Source organism: Spea bombifrons, chromosome 10, assembly GCF_027358695.1.
Source record: "Spea bombifrons isolate aSpeBom1 chromosome 10, aSpeBom1.2.pri, whole genome shotgun sequence".
Classification (NCBI taxonomy): Eukaryota; Metazoa; Chordata; class Amphibia; order Anura; family Pelobatidae; genus Spea; species Spea bombifrons.
This window is the reverse complement of record NC_071096.1, coordinates 3,741,730-3,757,266: the sequence shown is the minus strand read 5'-3', so window position 1 is coordinate 3,757,266 and position 15,537 is coordinate 3,741,730. Positions and strand designations below refer to the sequence as shown.

The window sequence follows — 15,537 nt, the reverse complement described above, 5'->3', positions numbered from 1 at the left end:
CGGGGCCGAGGGGCCCTATGGGTCTGGCTCATTAGAATTGAAGCTACTCTACTGCCCCCTCCTGGGAGATCAGGGAACTAGTAATAAATGGAGCGGAAAGAGTGAACTACAGTTGGATATCCTCCAAAGCGGGGTTTGCACTGTGGGGTCCCATTACACTTCGTATCGGTTCATCAAGAGGTTCTGAGCTCGGCCGGGGACCCCGGGTGAAATTTGTTTCTAAAATTAACAAAGTATGTCTGATGAAATTTAATGCACCATGGAAAGCCAGAATAAACACCGGCACATGCGCAGACACACAAAAAGTATACCAGTGACAAATAAACCCCTTTAATGTCATGAAATGCACATTAAAGCAAAACAAATATCCCTTTAATGCAGGGTAAACCGGTGTTAAAAGAAATATCAGCAAACCTAAAAGCACTGACTGTACCACATTGGCTGTAATGAGCTTCTGCCGTGTCAGTTAGAACTTTCCCCTTGATTTTATTCGATATTTAGTGGCTAGGGCACGGAACATGCTATACACATGCTAAGCGTTATGAATGTTTGAGCAGTTAACAATCAATATTTTTGTTATCTGATACATTGAATCTAATTAAAATGGATGAAATGCCATATAGATCTCAAATGGCGCAGGTAAGTTGTTTGGGGAACAGATATGGCACTGACAAGCTATTTGGGGGCTCTGGAAAGCTATAGCCCGGGACTGTGGAAAGTAGGTGACATGTTACTTGGTGAAGTCAGACAGCCCAAAGAGTAGGAGTTGTTGCCATAGAAAATAACATACCCGCACTAACCTGGGGATGCCCCCCAAAAATTGTACCAAGGCTTCAGTGACCCTAGGCTCGGCCCTGTTCAGCCTGATCACCCTTACAGGTTCTAAATGAACATTTAATACAACAGTAAAACAAATATGGCTGACTTAGCATAATGGGGGTTGTGACCCAGACCAAAGGTTCCAAATCCCTAAAGTGGGAAAAGGATTTTCTTTACAAGGATCTCCCCCCCATTGGACATTTTAGTCCTTTCTTTGCAGTAAAAAGCTTTAGTTTCAGGGGCTCAGAGTCTCCTGCACTCAGCTTCTTCCTATTCACACGCAGTCCCCGAAATCTGCCCCAGCCCTCCATTTCTTTACCCTAGAATGTTTAACCCTTTCCCCCACACCTCCTCCTCTTGCAGTAGCGCTGCTGCTGCGTCTCCCTGCAGTGCCCTCTGCGGCCACTAGGTGCCGCCGGCACACCCCCGGGAGGAGAGGGGTTGTCTCAGCCCGGCCGCACAATGTCTGACTCGGACCAAAGTTATCCCGGAATAAGGACAGCACGCATGTGCACGGACCCGGATGTGAAAGGCTCATCTCGGAGCGGCCCTCCCTGCAGCCGAACCGGGGCCAGCAGAGCCGAGCCGTGCAGTACCGGGCCGTGCCAGGCGCAAACGGGCCAGAACCGGGACCAGGCAGCATCTGGACACATGTGTCCCGGGAGAAAAGCGGGCGTTCCGGGTTAAAAGACTACACATTAACCCGCACCTGACCCGGGATAAAAACAAAACCCTGGTCCCCAAACGGTTTCTTTAACGAATTAACTCTTTAAGGCATCCATAATAGCATCAGAGGCAGGCATTTGGTCCGGCTGTCAATCATCCAGAAGAGACCCTTTAAAAATGGCGTTCTAGACTGGGACATATTCCAGGCTGCCCTGCTTTGGAATTATGGGGGGGTCCCAGAACTGACACCTATATTTTCCTAAATAAATTAGGATTAAATCATTTTTTTTTATATAAAAACCCATTTTCTACATACATGGATTTGGGAGAAAATATTATTTACTTGAGCGAAGTCAGGGACGGAGTAAGAGGTTCCAGATGAATGGACTCCGGTTCCGCGACTCCCCGTCTTGGTTTTGTGATCCGGAATTAAATCTTGTTGCTGTTTAGTGGTTGTTTTTTTCTGGGGTTCTTTTGGAATTTGGGGTTCCGTCCGTCCTCTCGTATTTTTTTTGAGATGGATTTCCGAGGGAAGAAATATGAACGCGGGAGCAACTGGTCAGACCCGGAGGTGGTGGAACTTCTTCAACTGTGGGGGAACGAGTCGGTGCAGATGGAGCTGGAGAGCTGCTTGAGGAACCAGCACGTCTTCAACCGAATCGCTGATGTCCTCAGGGAGAAGGGGATCCACCGCACCGGTGACCAGTGCCGGGAGAAGATCAAGAAGATGAAGCTCGAGTACCGCAGGTTGAAGGACAACAGCAAGACCCTACGGAGCGGAAGAGCCTGGAAGTTCTACGAAGTGATGGACAGGGTCCTAACCCATCGGCCAACCCTTTCATATGGGTCTCTAGGTCCCGGAGGGCTCTTACCCCAGCCCCTGCTGCATGGGCCGCTCTCCGATGGCTTCCATGCCCACTTCTCCCAGTATGGCCATACTCAGCACCCAGAGCTAATGGAGATCAAGTGCGAAGAGGTGCAGTCGGACGAACAGTGTCTGACCCCCGAGCCGCCCCCGTCGATGACCTACATACAGGATTCTGGGGGGGAGCCCGAGGATGAGGGTCACGCAATGGGAGCGGGAGACTCTCCTATATCAAGGGTTGAGATGCAAGGTGAAGTCAGCGTTTCGCCCTCAGGTATGGCCCACCCGCATATCTTCCAACTGCTTTGTAGGTGAAACCCTATCGGGGACTGCCTTTGCGTCACATGACAATTAAGTGTTCCCTGTCACATATTACTAATCGGGCACAATTGTTACGGGATTAAAGAATTATTTCTGGGAATGGAATAAAGCTTCTTATTTTTATTAGTTTAGGAGATGGGACGGCATCTTTATGTAGAACGCAATAATTTTCCCATATAGTGTCAGAGGACCAATGGCAACCCTGGCACTAAACTGTTAAAATTAGATGTTTACTGGAAAAAAAACCCCACAGAATTTGGATGAAGTCCAGGGCAGCATTACGTGGTTTTTCACGAGATATACATTAAACCGGAGTGAATGCACACAGTTATGTAGGACCTGTAGAGCGTGACTGCTCGGTCAGTTTAAGAGACTGGGAATATAGGGTAAGCGTGCGACGCCGGGCCTCGCGTGGGACTCCGGTGTCCACAGTGAGGTCCATTTATGAAAGCCAAGGTTCCAATAAATTCAGGAGTCGCCTCCTTAAGAGGTGGAAACGTCGACATTAAAGACCGAGACTCTTCTAGTAACAAGCGAGGGGTCAGCAAGCAGCTGCGCTCGGTAAGTAAGGAGAAGTTTAAGGGAATTGGTAGGAATAAGTGTTTCTGTACAAATATTTGTATATATATTTATGTTTGCAGATTAACGTGGTGGAACCTTCAAGACCACCTTAGAATACTCAGCGCTACGGCATCAGCGGGCGCTCAATAAATAAAATAAAACCCTTTAGAATGAATGTAATCATTGGTTATATTGTTATCGGGGGGTTATGGATACGGGGAAAGCCTCCTTAATTTTTAGGGGTTTTGTTTACCTATTCCTGTCTCAGGTTAGTAGCAACTGCAGCTTAAGAGGTAACGGTGGTCAGCGGTGGTGATGACCTCATATATCGCGATAATCTGTATGAAAACCGCAGAAAAAAAAAGAACGTTATAAGTAAAGTAATCGTCCTCTACATTCTATGGAATGCGTGCAATAGACGTCTACTGAAAGGGGCAGGACAGTAGGTGACCTCACCAGACACCACGATTAGAAATATTCTATTTTTTTTGTAATGTTTCTCACTTTTCTTTTTAACCGTTGTTTTCAGGTTTCAGTGAATCTAACATGCCCGGCTCCTCGGGGGCCAGAGGACGACCGAAGTTTTGGAGGAAGAGGAAAAAACGCGAGTCGTTGGACGAACTAATCGCCCAGATGTTGGGCGCTCAGCGGGCGGCAGAGGAACGCTTCCTGCAGATGGAGGAGCGCAGGATGGAACAGGAGCAGGAGGCGGAGGAGCGCAGGATGCGCCTGGAGGAAAGGAGGCTACAGCTAGACCGCCAGCACGAACTGCGCATGTTCAGCGTTTTTGCCCAGATGTTAGGCGTGTTGCGCCCAGGTGGAGGCGACCCCGTACCCCAGCCCTGCATGCAAACTAGTTTCCCTCAAGAAGCCGAGACTCTTGGAGGAGCAGGAGGATCTAGTGAGGTCCAGGAGACAGATGTGGATGATCCGTACAACTCTACTCCGTTCTGCAGCCCGTATCTCTCCACGCGCGGGAACATCTTGTGTGGATTTCGTGGCTCTGCGGAAGAGGGGTACCGAGCTTATCACAACGACAAGTACGATGAGGACAAGAACCCCAATGTGAGTTTATAATGTCACCATTACAGAAATCTGATGATCTGGCCAAAGGCCTGGGATTGGGATGGGTGGCCAGCAGGGCTATTCCTAGCTTGTGTTAAACTAGCACTCCGATGTTTCTGAGCCGGCATTTAGTTAATAAGTTAGAAGGTAGAGTTCAGTAGCAGCTATGAAACCACCGAAGGAGCTAAAAGTGCAATTCAACTGGTAAATCTCTAACCAGCTTGGCCAGCTTGCTTGTTCAGCAGTTTGTGTGTGTGTGTGAATGTACATATATGTATATATTAGGCTTGTGCATTTGGATTTGTACACATTTTTATTTATTTAACTAAATTTGCCAATTTTGTTAATTCGTACGAATGTCCAAAAACAAGGTGAGAACGAAGCAGACACTGCCAAATTTTTGTTTGCATTTCATTTTTTCATTCTTATTCACGCTCATTCCCTCACACTTTCATTTGCACTCTCTTTCCCTGTCTCTTTCATGTCATCCTCGCTTCTTCACTTGTTTTTCTGTCTTCGTCCTTTTCTCCCTGTGTTAACCAGGCTTAAAAGGCGCGGTGCCTCCGGGCACCCCCCCCTCCTGATTGGAGGAACGGGGGAGAGGGTGTCCCCGTGGCTCCGCCCTTTTGCACAATAACTTCCAAGAGGCCAGAATAATGCAGACAGATTCATGGAGAAAGAGAGGTGCAGAAACACTTCTCCTTCTCCGGGAATCTGTTTTAATAATTCTACATACAGTTTGTTGTGTTCTTTGGATGATTAAAATATTTTTTGGGTTTTTTTTTTTCCCAAGGTTTTTCGTCATTATTACTGTAATATTATCTTAACTCATATTTCGTCCATTATAATGTGGAGGGGGGGAATAAAAGTATCTCTTCTTTTTCTCTCTCAGGGTATCATCAACTTTGGCACCAGTGAAAATAAACTGTGTTTTGACCTGATGTCTAAGCGGGTAAGTGGAATTGAGTTGGGGGTTTGTGCCTGACCCTTCCTAACGAGAAAATTACTTTTTTTTTTTTTATAAAAAAACAATAAATAAAAGATTTCATCTTTTCAATGATTTGAGGATATTTACATTGCAATATATGGTCAGACTCAAGATGGGGGAAGATATCTTCCTTGCACGCCTCACTTCCTGTGCTATTTTTAAGGTGAAGGCTGAGCAGGAAGTGCCGAGTGCAAATGAAAAATTCTTCCCCGTCTTCTGATTAACCCAGGATCCAGTTTTACATATTATATATAAGGACATTTTTTAAACATGGCCTCTTAGATATATAATACACATTTATACTATGTGTTTTTTTCTTCTAACACCATAAACATATTTATGAGCCCAGGGTTAATATTGGTGAATGGCTGTGACGTGAGCGGAGGGTTAATATTGGTGAATGGCGTGGTCATCTTGTGTTAATTTGGTGGGATTGTTTTTTCTTGTTCTCATATAATTCCCCGCCGTTCTGTTCCTGCAGCTGACACAGACTGATATGAACGTCATAGAGCCCCCGCTCCTGCAATATCCAGACTGGAAAGGACACAGCTTGTGAGTGACGCGTAGGATAAGAACAGCCACTCCGTCGTTACCAGATGTGTTCCCTACTTTGGTTTATTCTGCTAGATGACGAGCAGGCAGCAATTGGTGACCTACAACTCCCTCGTCCCAATGTCAGCTCAACAAGCGAGAGCTCAGAGACCCCTCACCTCTGGGGACCTCATTGGACCCGCATCTCATGGATGCTTCACTTACCATGTTCAGGGCTGTCTTTAACATGGGGCAACAGGGGCAGCTGCTCTGGATCCAGGCATAACTAAAGCCCCACCGGAGCTGCCCCTTGAGGCCCCGTTATTGTGCATGCGTGACGTTGGCAGTCTGCATGGAGGGCCACATTCTGGGCCACGGTGGACTGCTGTGGAAGGGCTGGGATACCCACTAGGACAGCTCTGGGTCCCAATTTAAATAAAGACTGTAAAGACTGCTGCCATACTGATCTGTATCTCACAAGACCTTCACCCCATGATGACGGGACCTATAACGAATTATTTCAACCCGTCAGCAACCAAGAGCCATAAATACTACCCCTGCTCTAGAGAGGTTAACGTTCTGTGTTATTATTAGACAATCATTCCAAGTTCTGCTGTCCTTCTACAAAAGGTAGCGTTGGGAGTGATGGGGTTCTTCTCAGTGGAGCTGCTCTCCAGGGGGACCCCTTCTCCCTCCATCACCCCATGTGGATCATTCCCTGTTCCTTCCCAAATTTCTTGTCTCAGTTTCCCCTACTTTCGATCAGATCGTAACGCTTCTGTTTCTCCTTCTCTCTGTCTCCTTCTTTCTTAGTTTAAGGGAGGAAGTCGCCCGTTTCTTGACATATTACTGTAAGGCACCGGCTCCTCTGAGTTCCGAAAATGTGAGTAACTTTGGTTTTGGTATTTAAAAGGGTCTATTTTTTATGGTGTGTGTGAATGACATCATGCCTCCGCTTACCCCCAACAAATGTCCTGTCCAACTTCAAAGCAGATAAATAGAACACCAACATTGTCCACGTACACTCTTACAAGGTCAGCGAACCTTGACAAATGACCCAAAGCCCTGTAAGTGGAGCCAGAGATATTTCCCATATGGAGCTCCCTCCTACCGCCATTTCTAGAGATACCCTAACATAGTATTTATTATTACACACTACGTAAACTCAAAAGTTTGGGGTCACTCAGCCATTGGAACACAGGAGTGATGGGAGTGATAGAGGGCCATTGGAACACAGGAGTGATGGGAGTGATAAAGGGCCTCTGTACGCCTATGAATAGAGTCTCTTAAAAATCTGCCGTTTCCAGCAACAATAGTCATTTACAGCATTAACCCCGTCTGTGCTGGATTCCTGATCCATTTTATTTTAAGTCACACAATGTGGTGTTTGTTAGAAATGTCCTTGTTTTTCTAAGTGACCCCAAACCTTGTGCACGGTTGTGTATATTGTGATAGTGTTATCCTGAAAGTATAGTAAGTCTGCGGATGTTGAGCACTTAAGTTTGACGCTCCAGGCTTGACACGACTCTGTGTGTTTCAGGTGGTTGTGATAAATGGTTGCGGGTCACTCTTCTCCTCGCTAGCGGCGGTCCTCTGTGATCCGGGAGGTAAGTCCAGATCTTTCACCGCGTGGAATTTTAGCTCTTCGTCTGTATTAATTGCAGAAAGCGGTGATATTTCATTGATATAAATGGAAGCCCCATCTTATATTTAACGTTGTGAGTTTGAAACATACTTTGCCACGTGATAGATTTACTCGAAACATTGTTGCTGCCATAAGTAAAAGTCCAGCTTATGAGTTCCCTCCACCGATATCTCACTTCGCGTGCGGTAGGTTAGTAGACCCTCACCTCGTCTTGTTTTTCAGACTCCATTTTGATCGCCACTCCATTTTACGGAGGGATTACGCAGAGCATATTCCTTTACAGCAGCATTAAGCTGGTCTACGTGCACCTCGAAAGCAAGGTAAGGAGCTGCTTTGTGCGCGGCGCTCCGTTGACGTGATAAATTCCTCTGCAGTAATGTGTTTACTGCGACAGCGGCGTCCTATTCAGTGCCAGCGCCGGGGTGGAAGATTCCGCTCCGAAGCAGGTAAAGAGAAGACGGATTTAATAAAAACACGGCCCGTAGTTTTTGGGAAGAACAGTAAATGCTCAGTGCAGCCCCGATCAATGCTCTCTTGTGAGGTTCCTTCCCAAAAATGTGTTCTGTAGGACGGAAGAAATAAACATTTGCCGCTTTTCTTCCAGGTTTCCGCTCCGGGAAGCCGTCCTTTCCAGCTTACGGTTCAGAAACTGGAAGCAACGCTCCAAGCTGCGAGAGAGGAGGTGAAGACGGGTTCTAACGGGTGGAATAATGATGTCTGTTTTGTATTATTAATTTGCAATACATACGTCCCTTTGTGTGTTTTTGGTCAGGGAAAGTATGTGTGTGTGTGTGTGTGTTTGTGTCGACCGTTCCTCACCTTGCTATCTATATATTTTCCATACATTATTTTTCCCTTCCAGGGAAGCAACGTCAAAGCTCTCATCCTTATCAACCCACAAAATCCTTTGGGAGACGTTTATTCCCCTTCGGAAATGATGGAATTCCTGGAATTTGCCAAAAGGTGAGCACCGTTCTCCACCGTAAGAACCCAACAAGCTGCGAGAAGCTGCTCCTTGAAAGCAGGGTCCCTGGGACATTTCCCCGTTGGGCATCCGCCTCTGTTATGGACGCCGGGTTCCTCGCTCGTAGAACAGCAGCTGTGTAGATAAAGGCGATAGGATAACATTCTTTTGACCTTTTTTGGAATTAATGAGCCCGTTTCGGACTCTTTCAGGCACACTCTGCACGCCATCGTGGATGAAGTTTACATGCTGTCGGTTTTCGAAGAGCCTTCTACGTTCCACAGCGTTCTGAGCTTCGAAAAGTGAGATAACGAGTGACTGTAACCAGGAGGCAGATTGTGATATCTGTCACCCCACAGCGCAGATATCATCGTTGCGTCAGTCTTTCCTACAGCTGTCTGTCCTTTAAACCTTTGCTTCCGTGGTCCTTGACATTGTTCCCCTCCATCTCTGCAGATCTGCCATCGTACAGCACAGAGTATATTTCACACTGTCTTTTCTTTGATGTGCTTCTTAATACCGATCCATTTTTTTTTTTATACGACCAGGCTCCCGGATCCTCAGAGGACTCATGTTATGTGGGGGATAGGCAAGGTGAGTGAGCTTCGTTAGCATCGTTGGGGGTCTCGTCTTTAAAGAGCTGCTCTGAGCTGAGTCCTGTTCCAAGAGCTGACCGTTGGGAATTCCCTCGTTTATCTAGAACTTGGGGCCGATGGACGAGCCGAGAACCCCAGGGGCAGCTCAGATCTTTCATGCGATGTATATATGTGGGGAGTGGAAGCATTGAGATGGTCAGGTGGGGACTTAAGAGTCAAAACACAGGTTTCTTCTCTGGGTTTAGCTTAAAAGCAGCAGTCCCCACTGTTGGTTTCTGGCCATTGCTTGATGGGAGGGAGGCGCTGGAACTCGTTCTATACGAGGTTTATGTTGTAGAAACCCATGATTTAGGTTTGTGATGGAATAAGTTCCCTTTTTTTTTTTTTAAATCAGGACTTTGCTGCCTCCGGACTTCGTTTTGGGACACTTTACACGCAGAATCAGGATGTGTGCAATGGGGTGGGTTCCCTCTCTTACTTCCATGGTGTTTGTGGACCCATCCAGTATAAAATGGCCCAGCTGCTGCGCGACCGAGGTGAGCATAATCTTACGTTCCATTAACGAGTCCATTAACGTTAGTTTCCCAAACAAATTCCACTTTTTCCAACTTGATGCTCCTGGGTCTAGTTCCCCCAAATCAACCCTATCGCCAGCGGAATAAATGCTTTTTTAACGTCATAATTTAACCCAAATCTAGGGCTATTGTCAATGCCCCCTTTTTTTTCGCTGCAGATTGGATTAACCAGGTCTACCTGCGGGTAAATCACGCGCGCCTGAAAGCCGCCCAGGCTTATGTAGCAGAGGAACTCCGGGCGTTGGGGGTTCCCTTTCTCAACCGCAGCGCAGGGTTCTTCATTTGGATCGACTTCCGTAAGGTAAGAGGCTCAACGGAGCCGAGGGTAGAAGTTCCTGCCGCGTCCTCAGGGGGTAGACAATTACCCCTCCAGTCTTTGTGGAGCCGCAGCTCTCGTCAGTCTTGGTCAGCCTTCCAAGAAGAATTGTAGATGTTCCTCATCTACTGGACGCTCTGGTGATACCATAGAACACCGTAGAACATTTGACGTTCTAGGCTCAAGTAATGTAATCAGGGCTAGCTTTCCAATCATCTGTAACCAGAACTGAGGGGGGGGGGATTCATTAATTCGTTTGAAAGATGTCTAATGAGTAAAAAGGAAATCCCAAATATGATCGTTAAAATAAAATATTACCAATAAAAGAAAAAATTGAATACATCAGGGTTCCATAAAATAAACCACACGTGTATATATATACCCCCCCCCCCCTAATTTTGGCATTAAAAACAGAAAATGTAAGAAATTCCTGAGGCAATGCTAAATAATTTAACTTTAATTAAGTGTGTATATATATATATATATATATATATATATATATATATATATATATATACACACATCTAGTAAATTAATATAAGGATGGGACGAAAACAAAAATAGGGGAAAAAAATTACAATTGAATGACATCACAGATATAGGAAAGGCTGAACTTGATGGACACGTCTTTTTTCAGCCTAACTATGTAACTATGTTTTAAGGAGACGTTATGATTAAAATGATTACTGTTTGTGTAATGGCTTCTCTTTCAGTACCTGCGCGCTCCCACCTTTGAGGAAGAAGTGATACTCTGGAGGCATTTCTTGGACAACAAGGTGCTTCTGTCCTGTGGAAAAGCCTTTGAATGCAGCGAACCTGGTTGGTTCAGGGTCATCTTCTCTGACAAGACCCACCGCCTGCAGCTCGGTAAGGACCCATAGGTGGGAGCTACACATGGCCGAGAGCTATTAATATATTAATATTTGTCCACAAAATACAGTTTCAATTGTTACATTTATTAGGACACTTTAGTTTGCCTTAATACCCACATCGACAATTAACCCCCTGCTAGTTATAACCCTCGTTTCTTGTCCTCAGGAATGCAGCGTATCCGCAAAGTGCTGGAGGCGAGGGAGAGGGAGATGCAGGTGGAGGAACAGCGCAGCCACACGGATGAAGAGGGAAGAGCGGACAGCACCGACGAAGTCATCTATGTGTCCAGCCATCAAGAGCCTTCCAACTCCAATCTCGGGGATCTGATTGTCCAGTTACAGAACCAGATGCGCTCCTCGGACTGGCTGCAAAGGAACACGGCGGAAACCTTCGCCCTGCAAAACCCCGAGGTTTACCAAGTGTTCAGCAAATTAACGGGGAAACCCTAAATTAGGAGCCCAAAAGCACTCCTAGAACCAAGACCAGGATCACATTAACAATAAACTGGGGGGGCTGCTATTATATCCACGGGATCCGTCTCCAACTTACATGCAACGCAAACTTAAAGCCTGCAACCTTCTCAGCCCACCCAGGTACCTTCTAGTTGTCTTGGTGGATATCGGCTCACTGCGAACGAGATCAGCGGCGTCTGCGTTTTAAAGATCGCGAAGGTCGTCCCTCGAAGAAGAGGAACTCTTCCCGGTTTTGCGACTGCATCTCAATTAAAAAGGTCAATGTTTTACAGGTTGTACGGTCCAGATCGCTGTGCGATGACACCAAACGGTGATAAGGTGCTGACTTATTAATTACTTCTGAGGACCGAGACAACAATTGCAAGCAGCGGATTAAACGAGGGGTCATTTCCGTCCCATCAAATGCCACCAAGCACATATATGTAGAATGGGAATTGCCCCAGTACATTGTGGGGTATAATCGCAGACAAGATCTCTGCCGTGTTTCATTGTGTTATGTAGGGTGGCCACCGAGGGGCAGGTGGTAAGACAAGCTGTTATAAATTGCTTGATGCAATCCTTAAAGATACATTCCTTTCTTACAGCGATTTAAAGATCTCACTGGTTACTGGTTCCAGTTGTCTCTCGTTGATATAAGTATTCCTATTTTTGTACATAAACCTACAGTAGCCGGGAGGGTTTGTGTTGAACCTAAAAAGTTAGAAGGAGTTCGGTTTAATATATTGTTAAATCAAAGTCATTTAGGTAAAAGTTATTTCTCGAGCTTTTCTTCTTTAATTTTTTTTTTTTTTTTCGGACCGTAGTTTTTTTTTTTGCAAAATATATCATAGAATTAAGTATTCCAGTGGGTATCAAATGTGGCCCTTACTGGCTCGAATCCTTAAAATATATTTGTATTAACCACAGTGGAATTCCATTATGGTCCCAGCCTAGACTTTAACCCTTTGAGTGGCAGCAGAGCGCACGGGTCTTACCCGCTAAGGCTCATTTTTAGCGTTTCGCTGCAGTAGCACTTAAAAGAACAGTAATGTTATTTTCGTTAAATAGTAAATTCTCCGGGCCTCTCGGAGCCCCGCATTAACCCCCACTACGCTTCACTTCAACGATACAAACAGCGATGCAGTAAAAGCTTACACCCCCGACCCCACGAAAATATTTAAATGCCCCTGAGCGCACATCGACATGACGCGGCACTTGACATTTTTTTTATTTATGTTTAATAGTTTTATTAATTAAAGTGCAACATGTTGCAGATATTGTAACTCAATAACGGCATCAGTGCATGATTTAATATAAGATACGTGATGTAATAAAGGGGACGTATGGATGGTTGTACCTGTGCAGCTGCTGTAGACTACAGCTCCCATGATGCGCAGGCATAATCTGTAGCGCTTCGTGTGTCGGAGAATTTCCGCTTTTGCTTGTATATCTAAATAATCTCACTGCACCAGCTCTAATTCCAGTACAAAATAAACATTTTTTTTCCTCTTCATTTACTTGTGTTTCATTGTTTTATATTGCATTCGGAAATTTTATGATAAAAATGCGCCCAAACCCTTCCGAGAAACCCTCTCAAATTTGCCCTCCACCCCCCCCAAGAAATACTTAATTGTCACGTGACATAAAAGGAGGCACAGATAGGTTGTTGCCATGGAAACCGATAAAGCTTCTTAATGTTTTTCTGTTTTTTTTTTATGTGATTAAACGTTTTGTCTCTTTAATACCGCGACAGAAAACAGTTTGCCCCAAAAGAACTCCGTCAGCAGACAGAAAAAGTTATGTCAAGGTCCACATCCCGATTCGATAAGCGGAGTCATCTCTCTTTGCTGTGTTTAAAGCCTCCCTTGCTATTACGTGTTTAAACCGGGGCTAGGATAGTTATTACTTAAAATAAATATCTGATACCGATTAAACGTAAGGAGGTGGTTTCTGGTCCGTCTTGGATAGGCATTCATCTACTAAGTAGGTTGCCGGGAGGAAGACGAGTAGCATACTCCAGGCGGCAGTCCCCAGCCAGTATGAGTAGCCCAAGGACGTCTTGTAGCTCCGTATGTTATGCCAATGCTGCCACGTGAAGATGGACCAACCAAGCAAGAAGAACACACCTGGAAAAAAAGATCAAAAACCAATAACATTTTCTGAAATGTCATTTTTATTGGCTATAAGGGGCATAAGATGGTTTTGGAGACTTGCAAATAAAAATTAAGTGTAATAAATATACTTTATGCCTTTTAATCTATACAAAACCCACAAAACATGACATTATCATCCATGCTAAATTCACAATAACGTCACAAACATTGTATTTTGGCCTCACCTGTGGGGAGGAGGATGACCAACAAGAAGCTGCCAGGCCTCGGGGGCTGCCCGTTATCCTGCGTATGCCGCGGGGGTCTCCAGCAGAATAAAAAAATTGTACAGAGGCAGAAACTGGCAACGGCCATGATAAAGGAAAGTCCTGTAAAGAACAGCTGAGCCTTCCGCACTGTGAAGAAAGACACAGAGAATGTACTGGTTACTTGGCGTCGCTTCCGACAAGCTTTAACACAGATGTCGAATAGTCTAAAAGGTGACCTGTGTACCCAGAGTTTGTATTATTTACAGAAATGTAGTTATATAGGATCTGTATGAGTGGCGAAAAAAGGATAAACCTAAACACATCACAATTGACATCTATATAAATAAAAAATAATAAATAATAATAAACTCTTATAATCACAATAATTTAATATTCTACATTTAAGTCATTTGAAGGAACAGTGCTTTTATATAAAGTAAACCATAAGAAAAATGTTCTGTTAAAGGGGGAATCTTGTGTATTATTATTAATGTTACATTCCAAGTTATCAAATGTCTTATTTGTTTCTCTAACATATCTCCGAGCCAAATCATGTATGCTTGTAGCCCTTGCCCTACTTACCTCGGCTGGTAGGCACAGTTGGGGTCTGGTTGGCGGCTCTGGTCCCATTAGAGAAGAGGTCGCTCTCCCATAGCCCCCTTCCGTCGTACCAATGAGGGGTGAGAACTGAAGCCATCAGAGATAAGGTACCCATAAAGCCAACTAATCCCTCCAGAATCTGTGCCCCGGACAGTTTCATGCAGCTCGCTGACATGATGACCACCCTTTAGCCTCGGTAGGAAACTCTCCCGGTTTTAGGGTTTGGAGGCGATCAAGTCCCAGAATTTCGAGGCTCTCGTAGATCTCACATTATTGTAGAAACATTTAAACCAAGAGAAGGATGTCCTGTAAGCAAACCGAACGATGAAAAAGTCCCTTGTGCTGCGGGGAAATCCACTGGCTGAAAGTGAAAGCAGCAAACAGATCCTTCTCAGAAGAACTCTAGCTGTTTCGGGGTTGTTTCTCTGTATTATTTCAGACTATTTGATACAAAACACAAGTATTTGGCGAAGCGAAAACCCTCCATCTGTTGTGTTTTCCAGCTCTTCTCTCGCATCGGGTTCCGGCAGCCGAACGCATTCCCTTCCCCTAAAAAAATAAGCATAAAATCTCCTTTTTTGGTGTTTGTTGCACAGAAGCAGGCAGGAGTGCAGTCGGGGCAGGAAACGCGTATCATTTCAGGTTATTTCCTATCGTGTTCACGTGCGAGAGACAGACGGGACGCACAGCAGATGCTCGACCGCTGGACAATTTGACGTCTGTTGTTGTTAATGAGAAGCTGGTGCCAGATTAATCCTGAAACATTTCCAGAGCTCTAGTAGTTACCGGTAATGCACTGGAAATTAGTTTTGTTACGTAGAAACTCATGCAATTACCTTGTGATGCGGATATCTTAAAGGGACCTCCCACTATCATTTTTATTTTAAAAAAATCAGATTCAAAAAAGGCGCTTTTTATACCAGTATGTAGCTTTTGCCCCATAATATGTTTTAGGCAGCTGCATATTAGCCGTTTATATGAGTTCTCACACTGTATATGGAGGAACGGACTTCATTAGCATTGCCATAAAGCATCAGCTCAGTGTGGTGTTTGAGCCGGGAAAGTCACCCAAAACATCACATGACTGGCAGCAACGGCAGATAAATGGAGTTTATTGGAACAAAAAGAGTAATTCACTTAGATTTTGCCTCTCACTCGCCCCGAGAGGGACACTTTTTAGGAGGTTTGGGGTTTACTAAGACCCTTTATATGAATTTGTGTCCAGGAATAAAGCGGTAAGTCCAGCTTCTGGATTTAGCTCTTTATGTCCCAGGAAAAAAGTTTGTCCGCCTTCAAGGGGTCCAAATGTCATCACCCTCAGCCAGTTAATGAGCTCTCTGT

General features: G+C 45.1%; 1 protein-coding gene across 2 annotated transcripts; it reads left to right on the top strand.

Moving 5' to 3' along the window:
- The first annotated feature begins 1,742 nt into the window (after positions 1-1,742).
- Positions 1,743-11,479, top strand: LOC128467038 (1-aminocyclopropane-1-carboxylate synthase-like protein 1). 2 transcript variants are annotated; one of them, XM_053448540.1, is made up of 15 exons: positions 1,743-2,624; positions 3,762-4,297; positions 5,190-5,249; positions 5,767-5,837; positions 6,630-6,699; positions 7,357-7,423; positions 7,684-7,781; positions 8,066-8,143; positions 8,324-8,424; positions 8,638-8,727; positions 8,974-9,019; positions 9,416-9,557; positions 9,755-9,897; positions 10,626-10,779; positions 10,951-11,479. In XM_053448540.1, the coding sequence occupies exons 1-15, from the start codon at positions 2,003-2,005 to the stop codon at positions 11,232-11,234; spliced, it is 2,562 nt and encodes an 853-aa protein (XP_053304515.1). In that variant the 5' UTR covers positions 1,743-2,002; the 3' UTR covers positions 11,235-11,479. The 2 variants fall into 2 exon arrangements, with proteins under 2 accessions (XP_053304515.1, XP_053304516.1); XM_053448541.1 differs by lacking the exon at positions 1,743-2,624 and adding an exon at positions 3,047-3,232 and having other exon boundaries at positions 10,951-11,478.
- Positions 11,480-15,537: the final 4,058 nt, after the last annotated feature.

Excerpts from the sequence above, each read along its gene's own strand:
- LOC128467038 (XM_053448540.1), top strand. The coding sequence starts at position 2,003 with ATGGATTTCCGAGGGAAGAAATATGAACGCGGGAGCAACTGGTCAGAC. Across the intron at positions 5,250-5,766 it reads TTGACCTGATGTCTAAGCGG|CTGACACAGACTGATATGAA; the intron begins GTAAGTGGAATT and ends CTGTTCCTGCAG. Across the intron at positions 9,898-10,625 it reads TTTGGATCGACTTCCGTAAG|TACCTGCGCGCTCCCACCTT; the intron begins GTAAGAGGCTCA and ends CTTCTCTTTCAG.